General features: G+C 40.9%; 1 protein-coding gene across 1 annotated transcript; it reads right to left on the bottom strand.

Annotated features, from left to right (window-relative positions):
* Nucleotides 1–4,714: 4,714 nt before the first annotated feature.
* On the bottom strand, nt 4,715–6,624 carry LOC133931003 (myb transcription factor 42-like). The gene is made up of 4 exons (XM_062377814.1): nt 6,453–6,624; nt 6,087–6,364; nt 5,276–5,980; nt 4,715–5,132 (listed from the first exon to the last, which is right to left on the bottom strand). The coding sequence occupies exons 2-4, from the start codon at nt 6,350–6,352 to the stop codon at nt 5,096–5,098; spliced, it is 1,008 nt and encodes a 335-aa protein (XP_062233798.1). The 5' UTR covers nt 6,353–6,364; nt 6,453–6,624; the 3' UTR covers nt 4,715–5,095.
* Between the last annotated feature and the right edge of the window lie 6,444 nt (nt 6,625–13,068).

Genomic DNA, 13,068 nt, shown 5'->3' with positions numbered 1-13,068 from the left:
CACACGCCTACGCCTTGAATGTCTGAATCACTGTAAGATAAAAACGGTCTAAACAGAAGCTGATAAAGTGACAAGTTTGTGATTGTTTTGTCAGATTTCAGACAGCCATCATATCGCCATATTGGCCGTTTGCATCACCCGCATTGTGGCTGTACTTTTTTTGCACATTGATGGTTCTGTGCAAGCAACACTTGCCGACGCAATATGCAGCCTTCTGTCTGCCTGGTAAAATTTCTACTCTATTACAAACACCTTTTGAATAGGGGCATTTAGGAAAAGATTTGGTAAGCGTGCATGCATGAGGTCCTACAAACTGACTGTTTTACCACGTGAAGGATTGAAACACCTTTTGATCAAGATGATCGACCGAATGATGTCTGTTGATCATCATCTCTTACTATTTACCTAAACCATTTTACCCCGTGCGGAACTGAAACACCTTTTCTTTTTCGCTGGCGACTAAAGCTTACGGTGATTAAATCATGGGTGACGTTCTTCTGCCAGTGAAATGGGTTGGAAAGAAGTCTACGATTTACTCTATCAACTCTAATTATTCTGTAACAACATCAAGCTGTACGGAAAGCCAGGCGTGTGCTTCTATACTTCTCTAGATAAACATGCTCGTATTCTAATATCAGTGAGAGGGGTGCCTGACCGACTGTCGCATTTTTCCTTCAAGAATGATCATGCGGGTGAAATTAAATGCCAGTAATAATCTCTTGCAACAAGTTAACATGCAGAATTATTGCAAAATGAGTTTTACTGGGCTTATGGAAAGATATATGGAACTGTAAAATATGTTAACTTGTAGTATCACCTCTTGTGGGATATGATCACGATAGAGCATTTTCAATAGTGTGTCATATTTGGCCCCCTTTTCTTCATTGATGATGCAATAAGGTTGAGAGTGAGAGAGGGCTTTAGGTTGGAACACACCATTATTCTTGCGAAAGGTAGGTATGTGGTTGTTCCTTTCTAGGTCCATGGTTTACCTACTAAATATCTTGCCATCCCTTGTGGGGCAAGGCTTTTTGGCTCCGTGAATATGCTGCCACCCTGTTATCCTCTTGAACACTCATGCGCATTACATTAATTGCATGACAAATAGGATTCATATGAAGGTCAACCTTAGCTTTATGATGTGGTAATAGTATGCTTCATTTTTCAGGGTAACTGGTGAAGAAGTCGCCATTGATCAGGTCAATGTGAGTTTCCTGGAAAAGACCACGTGTTAAGTCTGTTGCTAGATTTGCATGTGTGTTCATTCTGTGGAGCAGTGGCAGAGTGTGTATTGACCAACCCAAGATAATTTCATAGAACCAGGGAATTCCAACGTGTATATTTTTGGTCAAATGATTAGTTTGTGGCTTGTTAACAAGATCATACGCTTATGGACGTACTTTAGATTGCGATGAAAGAGAACAATCAATCTATTCACGTTTTCTTACTTGCTAATCTGGGAATATCAAGTGATTTTAGACTGTAGAAACCCTGGTTTGATCAGCTAGTCTCGGTCAAAGCAGTACCGTAAAAATCGCATGCGTACATGAGTGATGATCACCTCTTTCTCGGTTAATGCAGAGAGGAAGAAGACGTCACTATTATTGCAAACTTACCGAGTGGACCAAATGCATGTCGACTAGATAGGTTATTGAGGTGGCATGCAAGGAATGGGGTTTCAATCCAAGTCTACTGTCATATCTTTCAGGTACAGCCAATGAAAAGTTTGCTACTTCTGGTAAGCTAATCATGTTTGTCATTTTGTCTGAAACGAAAGTTGCAGAATCTGCAGTGACCAATGCAATCCGTAACATTTTAAAAATCTGAGACCACGGGGAGCTAGCAAGTCTCACTTTGAATGATTGATACATTAGTTGGTCAAAGCAAATCTTGTATGGTTGGTTATCCCATGTCACAGGTGCATGCGCTGTTTCCTTGCGAGTAGGAGCTCGATTACCCTTTTCTCATTTCAAAAGTTGCATAATTTCATGAATTCAAATTGCACGGTATGCAGCAAAAGTTTTGGTTTGACACATCACTACTGAATAAAATAATGTGTTATTTCTCACGTCACCTCTTCCCTCTACTCTCCTTATATTTAATAAAAACTCTTAAAATTCGAATAATTTATCTATTTTTATCATTCACTCTCGTCCTTTAACCTTCCCGTCTCGTTACCAGCTACGAATATAGGACATATTTTACTAATAAAAAAAATTAGGAAGAAAATTAGCGGATAATATGCTAATCCTTTTTCGGATCCTATCTAAAATCAAACTATGCATTGCTCTCAACATATTTGTTCAACGACGCTTCCATAACAATCTACATCTTCATATTTTAAATTTATATTTTATATTACTACGTCCAATATTTACTTTTCATTTCAACGGACGCCCCCTTAGCTAGTCGGTAGTCAAAATGTCAAGTTGACCATGCACTGCAGCCATCATATGCATTTTCTATCGTTCTTTTCTTCGGGTAGGTAAATCTGTGGATGTCACCATGTACTTGTGGACAGGATTGCATTGGTGGCACGCCAAGAATTCTTGGGATTCAGGTCTCCTGCCGCGCATCTTTTCAGGTAGCAGCATAGAGTTAGAAACTTCGTCTAACTTTGCTTTTGCATCAACAGGCTATTAATTCAGCCGGAGCATAAAGTTTAGGAGAATTAATCTGAAATAATAAACGTATTAGTTAAAGCATATCTACATGTAATCTCACCTGCACCCGATGTCTATCAGCACCATTAGTGTTTGCTTGTCAGATTACTCCATCTGCCACTTCTGTAGATGTCGTACTTGTATCTGTAATCTGTTTCTCTAATCAGCTTAACCATATGGTCAAATAAACGGTGGCTAAGAGTCATTTCCCTCCAATACAAGCTGCCTGCAGCTGACAGGCAAAAAGGGGTTGCATGCATCTTTTCCTTGCACTTGTCCTTCCTTCCATCGACAAGTGTCGTAGGAACTCGATCAGGTCTGAGACCCAGTAGTGCAAGGCTAAAACATATGAAAGTCACTCTAGACTTCCTGAAACAGCCAAACATCAGACGCAACCTGAGCCGTTCAACAATTAACCGTACTTAGTCCGGGCGTTTGTCCCTTGCCACACCTGTACATGTCACCATCTGACATGATTAGAGAGCGAGAGGAGAAATTTCTTGACACGTCGCAGACTAAATGAACAATAGAATTCACCACAGCTGCTAGCTAGCTCTTTTGAAAGGTTATTCTGAACGTAGTAAAAATATTTAGTTTTACAATTTACGCCCTCTACTTTCTTAACAAAATTAGCATGGTTGGACTGTTAACGACGATAGAGAGGATATACCAAAATTTTTGGACTAGTTTAAAAGGGTAGGTTTAACTCTGATCACTTTTTCAATTCATAAAGCAGCAGCTTGTTAGCTTTACTGAAAAAATATGGATTGTATAAGCACACATAGAATAGAATAGGGCTGCTAAAAGGATGCCATGCTAGATGAGAGTATGTATGCATGCTAAGGACAGTCAATGACTTGTCACGTCAGAAAATGAGTTCTACCTACTGCTAACTAATTGCAGTGACTTGTGTTCCAGGAGTAGAGAAATAAAAGAATTAATATTGCTAAATTATCCGAACCCAAGACATCACACACATTTAGGTGCTGCCATTTTAGCTAAAAGTACACTCAAGTAGTTCATGATATTTCCACTTCCATTCTAAAGTTGGAATCTGGAAAAGAATACATGCACAAGCAAACAAGACATGTCAAAACAGTTCAAGCGTATTGGGGAAGTACATGCATGTTTTTTTTTTTTTGCTTTTGTGTCATGTTGAAATGACATGTACAAACAAAACATCTTTTGAACATAAGATATTAATTTACCTCTGTTATGAATTTAAGATGGATTAGATTAACATTAGGTAGCTTAATTTGTGTTTAATCTATCAAACGATGATTGACACGTATAAGCTAGTTTATTTTACAGCACTCAACTGCTTTTGGACTGGTCAGTGATAATCAGGAGCAAGCATGCATGCATCCATGCATGCCATCGGATTTCTAGAAGATTAGGGTAACTTTCTCTACTTTCACAAGGCATACATGCACCCATCCTTCTCCAACTCCAACTAACTATTTTTTTAATCTTATACCGTTTACATGCATGTTATCATATGCATCTACCCTGGTTAGTGACGTGTCTACTAGTCGATCAATTCTCCTCAAACAAGCAACCTCGTTTTGGAAAGACCCGGCAAGTCACATATGCATGCATGGTAGGGCTATCTAAGCAGGTGGGCCATGCTGCCATTTCCTGCGTGTTTATCTATTGATTGTAACATTTACTTTAGAACATGCATGTTGACACATATAATCACCATAATTAAGTTATCCTTGCTGAGAAAATGTCCCATCGCGTCCCACTGTGAACTAAATAGAGTACTGTTATTACTAAAAACTCATACAATTAATTATCTTCTTCAAATATATGTGTTTTTTATGATATAAATGTACTAAAAGTACATGATATATCATATACGTGAGACTATGTTTCAATTTCAGTGGTCATATATATAGTTTAAATTTGTTGCAAATAGGCAGGGGGAGATTGAAAAATGGTCCCTCGAAGTGGAACCTAAAAAAAGTCAATTAGAAAGGATGCCGTTGACAATATAGCATTGCAGACTGACAACTCCCAATTCTTTTATCAATATTATGACGACCCAAGTTTAGCTTCATCTCTCAAGTAACATGCATTGTAGTAAATCGTTTGCAACAAGTACATATGAATAATCACACTTGGGAGTGGAAAAGGAAAGGTCTTTTAATTTATGTCACAAGCTAATCAGCACACATATCCTCCTTGTCAAGGCAAAGGGAAAAAACTACAAAAACAAATTAGAAACATTGAAGTGAGTTTACATGTCATTATGTCGATCTTTCTTTGTACATAGCTATAAGTGGATCACCAAACCCGGCCACCTTTTGTCCTATCAACAAACAAACTTCACATCTCCGAAGAAGTGTGCAACCAACCCAAAGAAACTCTCTCGATCTTTTAAACTTTCTTATTCTTCATCTCCTATGAAATATTTATGTCCTTTCTTCTCACAGTTGATCATTCGGGTTCAAAAATGACATTTGCCTGCGCGCGCAAAAAATCAAGAAAATGGTGAGAGATAAGTAAACTGTATTTAATTTAGTAATTAAAAAGCCTAGCTACTAATTAATATATCTCGAGCTAGAAATTAGGAAAAATAATGTTGATGGGAGAGGAGAGCTACTCACTCTAGCAATTCCTTCCAATTGTCGTTGTTGAGGTCATCCAGGTAATTCAGGTTCTCCAGCCCGACGAACGGGCTCGACGCCGGCGTCTCCTCACAAGGCGTCGTGCCGCCACCGCTTCCGCAACCAGCATTACACTCCTCCGCCACTACCAACGGTGGCGCCATGGCTGCCGTCATATTGCTCCCGCTCGGCCCACTGCGCCCGAGCTGCATCGGGCTCAGCCCGTCCGTGGCGAGGGCGCTCCCGGCACCGCCAGTACTGAAACCGTTCAACATCCCGACGAAGGAGGACATCCCCGGCTCGACGGGCGGCACTATGGTCAACGCCGGCAGGTTTAGCAGGCCATCGTACTGGACCCTGCCTGGGTGCGGTGGGCCAATGGCGGCGAGGAGAGCCATGAGGTCGACGCTGGGTGCGGTGGCGGTGGCGGTGGTGAGCGCGTGGACGAGGGCCTGGAGTAGCTGGAACTTGGCGGCGTCGGCCTGGAGCTTGAGGGCGTTGATGTCCCACGTGTTGTGCGCGGCGGCGGCGGCGGCGGCGGCGAGGAGGTTGGGGAAGCCGTCGAGGAGGTTGAGGTCGGTGCGCGGGCGGTGCGTGACTGGGTCGATGCCCATGCCGAGGAGCTTCTTGCGGAGGTGCGTGTTCCAGTAGTTCTTGATCTCGTTGTCCGTCCTGCCCGGCAGCTTCGTCGCTATAGACGACCACCTGTTTATAAGCTGATGAGGAAATATGCATGGCTAGCCTATACTAATTAATTAATTAATGAGCTAGCTAGGCGTTAGCTAGTAAGTATCGAGGATGGCCGGCGTACTTGTTTCCGAGCATGGCGTGGTGGTTGATGATGATCTTCTCCTCCTCGTCGGTGAAGTGGCCGCGCTTGATGTCGGGGCGGAGGTAGTTGGTCCAGCGGAGGCGGCAGCTCTTGCCGCAGCGGTTTAGGCCGGCGAGCTTGGGGAGGCGGCGCCAGCTGCCAAGGCCGTTCTTCTGGATGTAGTCCACCAGCAGCTTGTCCTCCTCCGGCGTCCAAGGGCCCTTCTTCACCCCGGCGTCCTGGTCGCAGCACGGTGACCTCCCCATCGCAACTGTATCCTGCACGCATGCATGCTACAATCTTAGCATACATTTATATGACTACATCTTGCAAGCTCGCTCTGCATGCATCAACATGCGTACCGACCTCAAGGTACGTAATTAAGTAAGGTCGTTCTTGCTAGGCAAAGTGTAGCTCCTTCGCTTTGTGCTTGTGAGCTGTGTCGACGATGACGAGAACGAAGCTGGAGCTAGAAGAGAGAGAAAGAGAGGTCACCAAGGAAGGAATAGGCCGGAAGAGGAGAGATTTTTTAGCAAGGTCTGTGGGATTCATTGGGTGGACAGGAGGGGGGTTTTATAGAGGTTTATTCTATAGGTGATGATCAATGACTTCTTGAGGTGATGATGATCGATGCATGGCGGCATACATGGCAAGTCTTTGTGTGCGGGAGACGCAGCTTCCTTCTCTCTCTCTCTCTCTGACTTAAGAGTACTTTAATTATACGAGCCAATGCGATGCATGAAGGTTTAGGAATTTGTTAACGTTCATGCATGCCCGGGTCTTGCTTAACCATGTTGTTCAGTTAGATATGCTCCCGTGTTTTATTGTGTCTGTTATCTATACGGTCCGTACGTACCTGCATTTTCATATTGACTGGATGCAAGTGGTGTCCTACTACATATATAATACGTATGCAATAGCCAATTATTTCTATTTGTATATCTCGAAACTATACGAGAAGCTTCTCAAGGCACTACTAATACTATGCTGGTGCATGCCCTCTCTCTCTACGTATGTACGTATATTATATGCCCCCATGCAGCTCGCTTAAAGGTAGCGATGTGCATGTACACGTACGTACGTGTGCACCAGATGACACTTGTACACGTACTGTACATACTACGTACATGGCTATTGCGGATGTGACAGCTGATATGCATATGATTGGATATATATTTTTGTGTGCTAAGTAGCAGTATTCTTTATACAAGTTCCTGCCTTTTGAGAGGTATCTTCTAAGTGGCTAAAACACTATTGATCTGTAAGATACCACTCAAAATTAAAATGTTCTTTTGATAAATGCTTCGCAACAAGTTCCTAATAATCACCACACTTAAGAAGAGAGGTTGAAAAGGGGCCATTGGAATTTTTCCTTCTAGTCAAGGCCAGGGGCGAAGCTGGGGTCACAAGACCCTAATAAAATACCACAAATCATATGAAAACTTACTGTTCCTGGCTGATCATCTGTATTGCTGACCACGTCGTGTAAAGATGATGACTCGGGTGGTCTTCTCGGCTAGCGTTTTGTGTGCACTATACTCAAGTGAAAGATAAGGAACGGAGGCAGAGGAGAATTAGGTTCGTGTGCGCTGACACGTGTGACGCGTCCACCCCAACAAGGAGCAAAGAAGAAGGAACAGCCTAGTTTACCTACCTGTTCCCTTGGGTCGTGTCACACGCACACAATCTAGGTCGGTAATCCCACGTACCCTGACACGATACGCCCAGGGACATGACACAGCAAGCCTACCGTTGGGAGTTTGGAGGCTGCTGGGGCCCACCTAGAAGGTAGCGGTGGGGCCCACCTAGAAGGTAGCCGTCGGGCCCACAATGCTCGCCATTGGCCCAACTGGCCTTGCCAAATGATGAGCTGATTAACGAAACATGTTTTTTTTTTTAAAAAAATTATAATGCGTACTTAACTAGCTTTGTGCATGGTTGACTCGCACCATTATGGCATGCGTGTGAGACTGAACATTCTAGTTAGCACGATTACCCGGCCCACACCACATGGCAATTCGACTTCTCAAGTAATTAACTGGCTCACAATGGTTTTCATCTTCGACTTCGCCAAGAAATCTATAAATTTATATATTATTCATTGTGGAAAATAATGCTCAGCTGTCAGTGTTGTTGCCGAGTAGCGCGCGTGACCTGCTAGATCGATAAATTCGTCCCAAAATTGAATATCAACTTTAATTTGAATGTTTTTTCCCACCTATATTTAACATAGTGTGTGCATTTAGTTTGCATATCATAGTGTTGGCAAGAAGAACTTGTCAACTTATAAAGTATATCCGCTTGATCTATTATCCATGCATGCATCCTTTTTGGTTAAGATGTTTATGTGATCTGGTGGGGTTACCCATGACACACTTGGAACTTTTTTACTGAGTACAACAACATGAAAGTTACAGCTGCACATTTTGTAAACATTTTAGCATATGATATTTACTTTATTCTCGAATTAGTTAGCTTGTATTGTGTCACATAGTTGATTAGACGGTGTACATAAAACATATAACAGTGGCCAAGTGCTGCGGTATCAGCGCTTCCAAGATCTGCAGGATGTGACAATTCCAATTTTTGCCCGCATGAATATGCGTAGGATGCGGGTCCAGTTTTACAAATTATTCAAAACTTAGTGTTCTAGCTAATTAGGACAAAAAAAAGTTGTATAAAGAAACCAATATAAGTAGTAATCATAGCTTATGTGTATGTGATAGCTAGGTTTGCTCCTTCTCCATTTTTTTTTGGTATTAAGGAGGACGTAGCTGCACTTGCACACTAATTAAAGCCTTCTAAGAAGATTAGTTGTGCAATTGGAAGGATCTCCTGTGGTCTAAGAATTCTTGTGTTCATGAATACCAGTTTGATTGTGAGCAGTGACCGCTACACAAGCCAAAAGGAATATTGGTTAGAACCTTCAACATGCATGTACACATCACACTATATACTGTTCAATCCATGTGTAATGCAGGCACGTATAAGCAATAAGGACTCAATTAGGAGAACATAAAGTACAAGATGTTGGTTGCAGGATAGTGATATATGTTCAGCAATATATAGAATCGTTTTGTATTAATTTCAGGTATGCTGTGCAGGACCACTGGCAAATGGTTTCCCTACTGATTAAGCACTGAAGTGTACCCTTGTGGTCTAGCTGCGACGCATGAACAATGGTTTTTCCTGAGTTCCTTCTTTCTGCCTATATCAAATGCTTACTTTCTTTTCCTTGTTCTTTTTTTGTTTTGTTTTGGTGTTTCTGGTGAATGAAGAACCCAGAGAAACAAATGAGGTGCAATGAACACAGTTAGTTAGTCTTTCACCAAATACACAACTACTTTCTCTCACATCAAGGAGAGATGGTGTGGTAAAATTTTGAAGTTTGAATTAGTAAATATACAATATATATATCATAGGAAGCTTCATGTCTACCTAATATGCTACTGTCATCCTTGACTAATACTGGTATCCAATCTAATATATGTCCCAGAAAAGGTCAGTGGTTATTTGCTAAAAGAAAAAGGAAAATGAGTAGTTTCAGAATTTTGAGTTCTAGAGAGAGGGACACTAGGAGAGGAGAAATCTGAACATATTGACAGAAGTCGAAAGTACGAAGGAAACTTAACATTGTACTCCCTCCGTTCGGTTTTACAGGGCGTGTTTTGTTTCGGCACTTGAACAGTGAGCTGGTTAAACTTACTAAATTGCCCTCACTTATTCTCTTAAGTACTCATTAATTTTGTCTTCTTTTTCTGCATACTGAACTGATCAGCCAAACATGGACATGGTGCTAGCCGCTTGGGAAGCCGAACATAAAGATTTTAATGGCACATCCACAAGAGTTAATAGGGATATTCTTGTACAAATATGCGTTGGAATATGTGTGCGCCTAGTATATTTGAACAGCATCCAAATAAAAAGACGCCCTGTAAAACCGAACAGAGGAAGTACTATGTTCAGTATGTATACACTAGCTACAGCTTCACCTAGCTTGTACAAAAAAACATGCTTAAAACCTCAATCAGATGACAATTTAGGAGAGACACTTGTGTCCAGTAAGATCCCTTCCTCTTCTATATGACTTCATCATCACCAGCCACCCAATGCGGTTACAACCAAAACGGTTATGGTGGGTGGATCAGCGTGCATTGCATACACATGCGATTCTGTTGAAGTTTCAGCAGCCAAGTTTCAGTCAGTATGAACCAATCATGCAGACTATAATGTGATCTATATGCATGAACAATATATAAATATATCAATAGATCTCGTTCCATATCATCGTCCTCGTCATGACCATCACTATCACTGTCAAGAGGGCCTATTAAACTGCGATCATCTGTCCTGATTTCCACTAGCATTGCTGCATGAAGCTGCACAATTGGTTACGCTTCCCTTCAACCACCTTGTTTTTCTAATTGCCTGTCCGGTTTAACGAAACTATATAATATGATTTGGTGCAAGTGCCAACTTGGAATTGGTGAAGATTTCACCCCGGTTTCTGATGAAGGGGGCAAACTAGTATGTCGCCAATTATTTGCGTGGCGGTCACGTATACTTGTTGTCACGTATAAAGATGGGAGGACTCTATTTTTGCAGAGTTTTGAAGGAAACTGAGCACTTCCCTTATTTGAAAAAAAAGAGGGTGAATACTTCCAATATTGCTGTTACTCATATTAATATTTGTGTGTGAATATTCATTTAAGATTTACTTGTTTCTAAATAATCTTAGTAGATGTGACAGAAAGAAACTTTGTTTTCTTTTTGGTAGCTCCAGCAAGTAATCTAGGTAATGGATGCTTTGGCAAGCATGCCACAGTAGAATTCAGATATATAGGTACCTAGCTAGTGGTGTAGATAGTAAGACAAAAGGCGCCAATGGTTGCCTTGCTATTGTTAGTATCATTGAGACGGAAATATATACTTGTTAGCAACTTTTACATGACAAATCTCAATGCTACTGGTCAATTCATCCATGGTTATAGCAGCATATGTTAATGTAGAATCTATAGCATAATGCACTAATATACTGAAACTATCTGGTGACACATCCTACGTTGTACATCAGTTCCTACGAAATATGTTTCTACTAATCAGAGGAAAGATTGCAGAATCAAGTTTCAGAAAATAGAGGATAAACATTTCATCAAATATCTCTCGTAAGTTTTTCCCTTCCTTGCGTTCCTTCTGTGTTTGTGCAATAGCTTGGCGGTCTCAATTGTCAATTCTCAACTGAACTGTAACTTGTTTCCGTAAGAAAATATGATACCGACATCTTGTACTGCCTTAGGTTTATCAATGAAACAATCGTTTTCTGCTCATCATTAATGTGTCCCAGGAAGCAACAATATTGAAAATGTGACCTAACAACGTACTTTTCATTTATTTTATATAATACACCACTGATAATTCCTATCTTTGGATGTTATTTTTTGCTCCATCATTGGGCAACTTATTTTTCTGGTTTGTAATCATAACCAAAAGTATATAGAAACACAAACAAAGAAATTAATGTCTTTGCTGGGTTCGGTAATCAATTTTGAGGACACATATTTCCATTGAGGACTACTGGTTCACATATGAAGCTTGAACAAATCGCAACGGTGATTTATGTGACCTTTATTTCTTCATTTGCAACAGTTAGGCAATTTAAGGGTGCATCTTGCCAGCCTGATCAAGTAAATAACACACTGCCTTAGGTGATGAGTTTTAGAAGCAAACAAGGATCCAAATTCCAAACAGTTAAGTCAACCAATGGAAACATCATGCAAGGGGCCGGGATTCCTTGGGTATGTAAACAGTTGCACAGCCTTGGGGGATCATTAACTTAATAAGGTTCTTAACCTAGTCTAATGCAACTTAACATAATCTTATGCAACCTTTATATATAAAGAGACTTTTCATGCCTTTCATATGATGCTGCATTGCGAATTGATCTGGACCAACAGGGAGAGATTGAATAACTGCAACATGAGTATGTTATAGCAGTTAGTAAACAGAATCTGATAAAGAAATAGGACCAAATCTTTACATGATCCAATTGTTCACCACATGTCACCGTTATGCAAGCTGTAGTTGTAACAATTTGGTGTGGCTTCTGTCAAAGTTTCTACGTAGATCTTAATCAGCACTTCACGTGTATCGCCACGCATGTTATATGTTAAACAATCCTGATTAGAGCGTACTTGTCATCTCTTAATGACAATTTGGGCATTGATCCATTAATTTTAGTTGTTTACTTGCAGGACAGCTTGATTAAAAAATAGTATGTATTCAATTGGAGGTACACTGTTCTAACGCAGACGTGTAGAAAGCCATCAATAGGATATGATAATATGAGCGAGTCAACAAAGACTTCTCGAGACTGCATTCGCTGTTCCGGTCCTTGATCTGTTCTTCGTGTTGACATCATTAGTTACATATGATGAACATTTTGCTTGTCCAATGGGAAACGGATTATACGTCATTTATCAGTAAATTCATATATGTTATTTGTTGGAATATAAGGCATTTTTAGATTTAATTTAATCTATAAATAATTCATGAGCAAAAATTAATAAACTGATATGATCATATCATCAGAGCGTAATCTGGACATGTATACAAAAACACTACATATGATTAGATCTACTATACTCAAAATTAGAAACCGTATGAAATAAAGTATGAGTAACATAGCTTTTACGTACTGGTCTGGCGTTGTGGACGTTGCTGAAGATGCTGGTTGCACCGTGTTGACAGCATGAATGATCCCGCTGACGACGCGCCGTATTTTTTGATGATGACAGCGATCAGCGCCCAAGCAACCAAGAAGACTAGCCATGGTGAAGAACTTGAGCAGTCGCACGGAGCGCTTCCCAAAAACCTTATTCACCTTCTCCCTGTGCAAGATCTCAAGAGGAAGGGTTTCAAAGATCTGTTATCCCGGTTGCCGGTGCACACGGATGCTGGGATGAAGTAGACTACAACGGTAGTA

The sequence above is a fragment of the Phragmites australis genome, chromosome 10 (assembly GCF_958298935.1).
Source record: "Phragmites australis chromosome 10, lpPhrAust1.1, whole genome shotgun sequence".
Classification (NCBI taxonomy): domain Eukaryota; kingdom Viridiplantae; phylum Streptophyta; class Magnoliopsida; order Poales; family Poaceae; genus Phragmites; species Phragmites australis.
Note: the sequence above shows the minus strand (reverse complement) of the source record. Positions and strands in the feature narration are given on the sequence as shown.

Bases quoted from the DNA above. Each gene is read 5' to 3' on its own strand.
- LOC133931003 (XM_062377814.1), bottom strand. From the start codon at position 6,352: ATGGGGAGGTCACCGTGCTGCGACCAGGACGCCGGGGTGAAGAAGGGC. The intron at 5,981-6,086 runs GTACGCCGGCCA...GCTTATAAACAG, and splicing joins CACGCCATGCTCGGAAACAA to GTGGTCGTCTATAGCGACGA. The intron at 5,133-5,275 runs GTGAGTAGCTCT...TTGCGCGCGCAG, and splicing joins AATTGGAAGGAATTGCTAGA to GCAAATGTCATTTTTGAACC.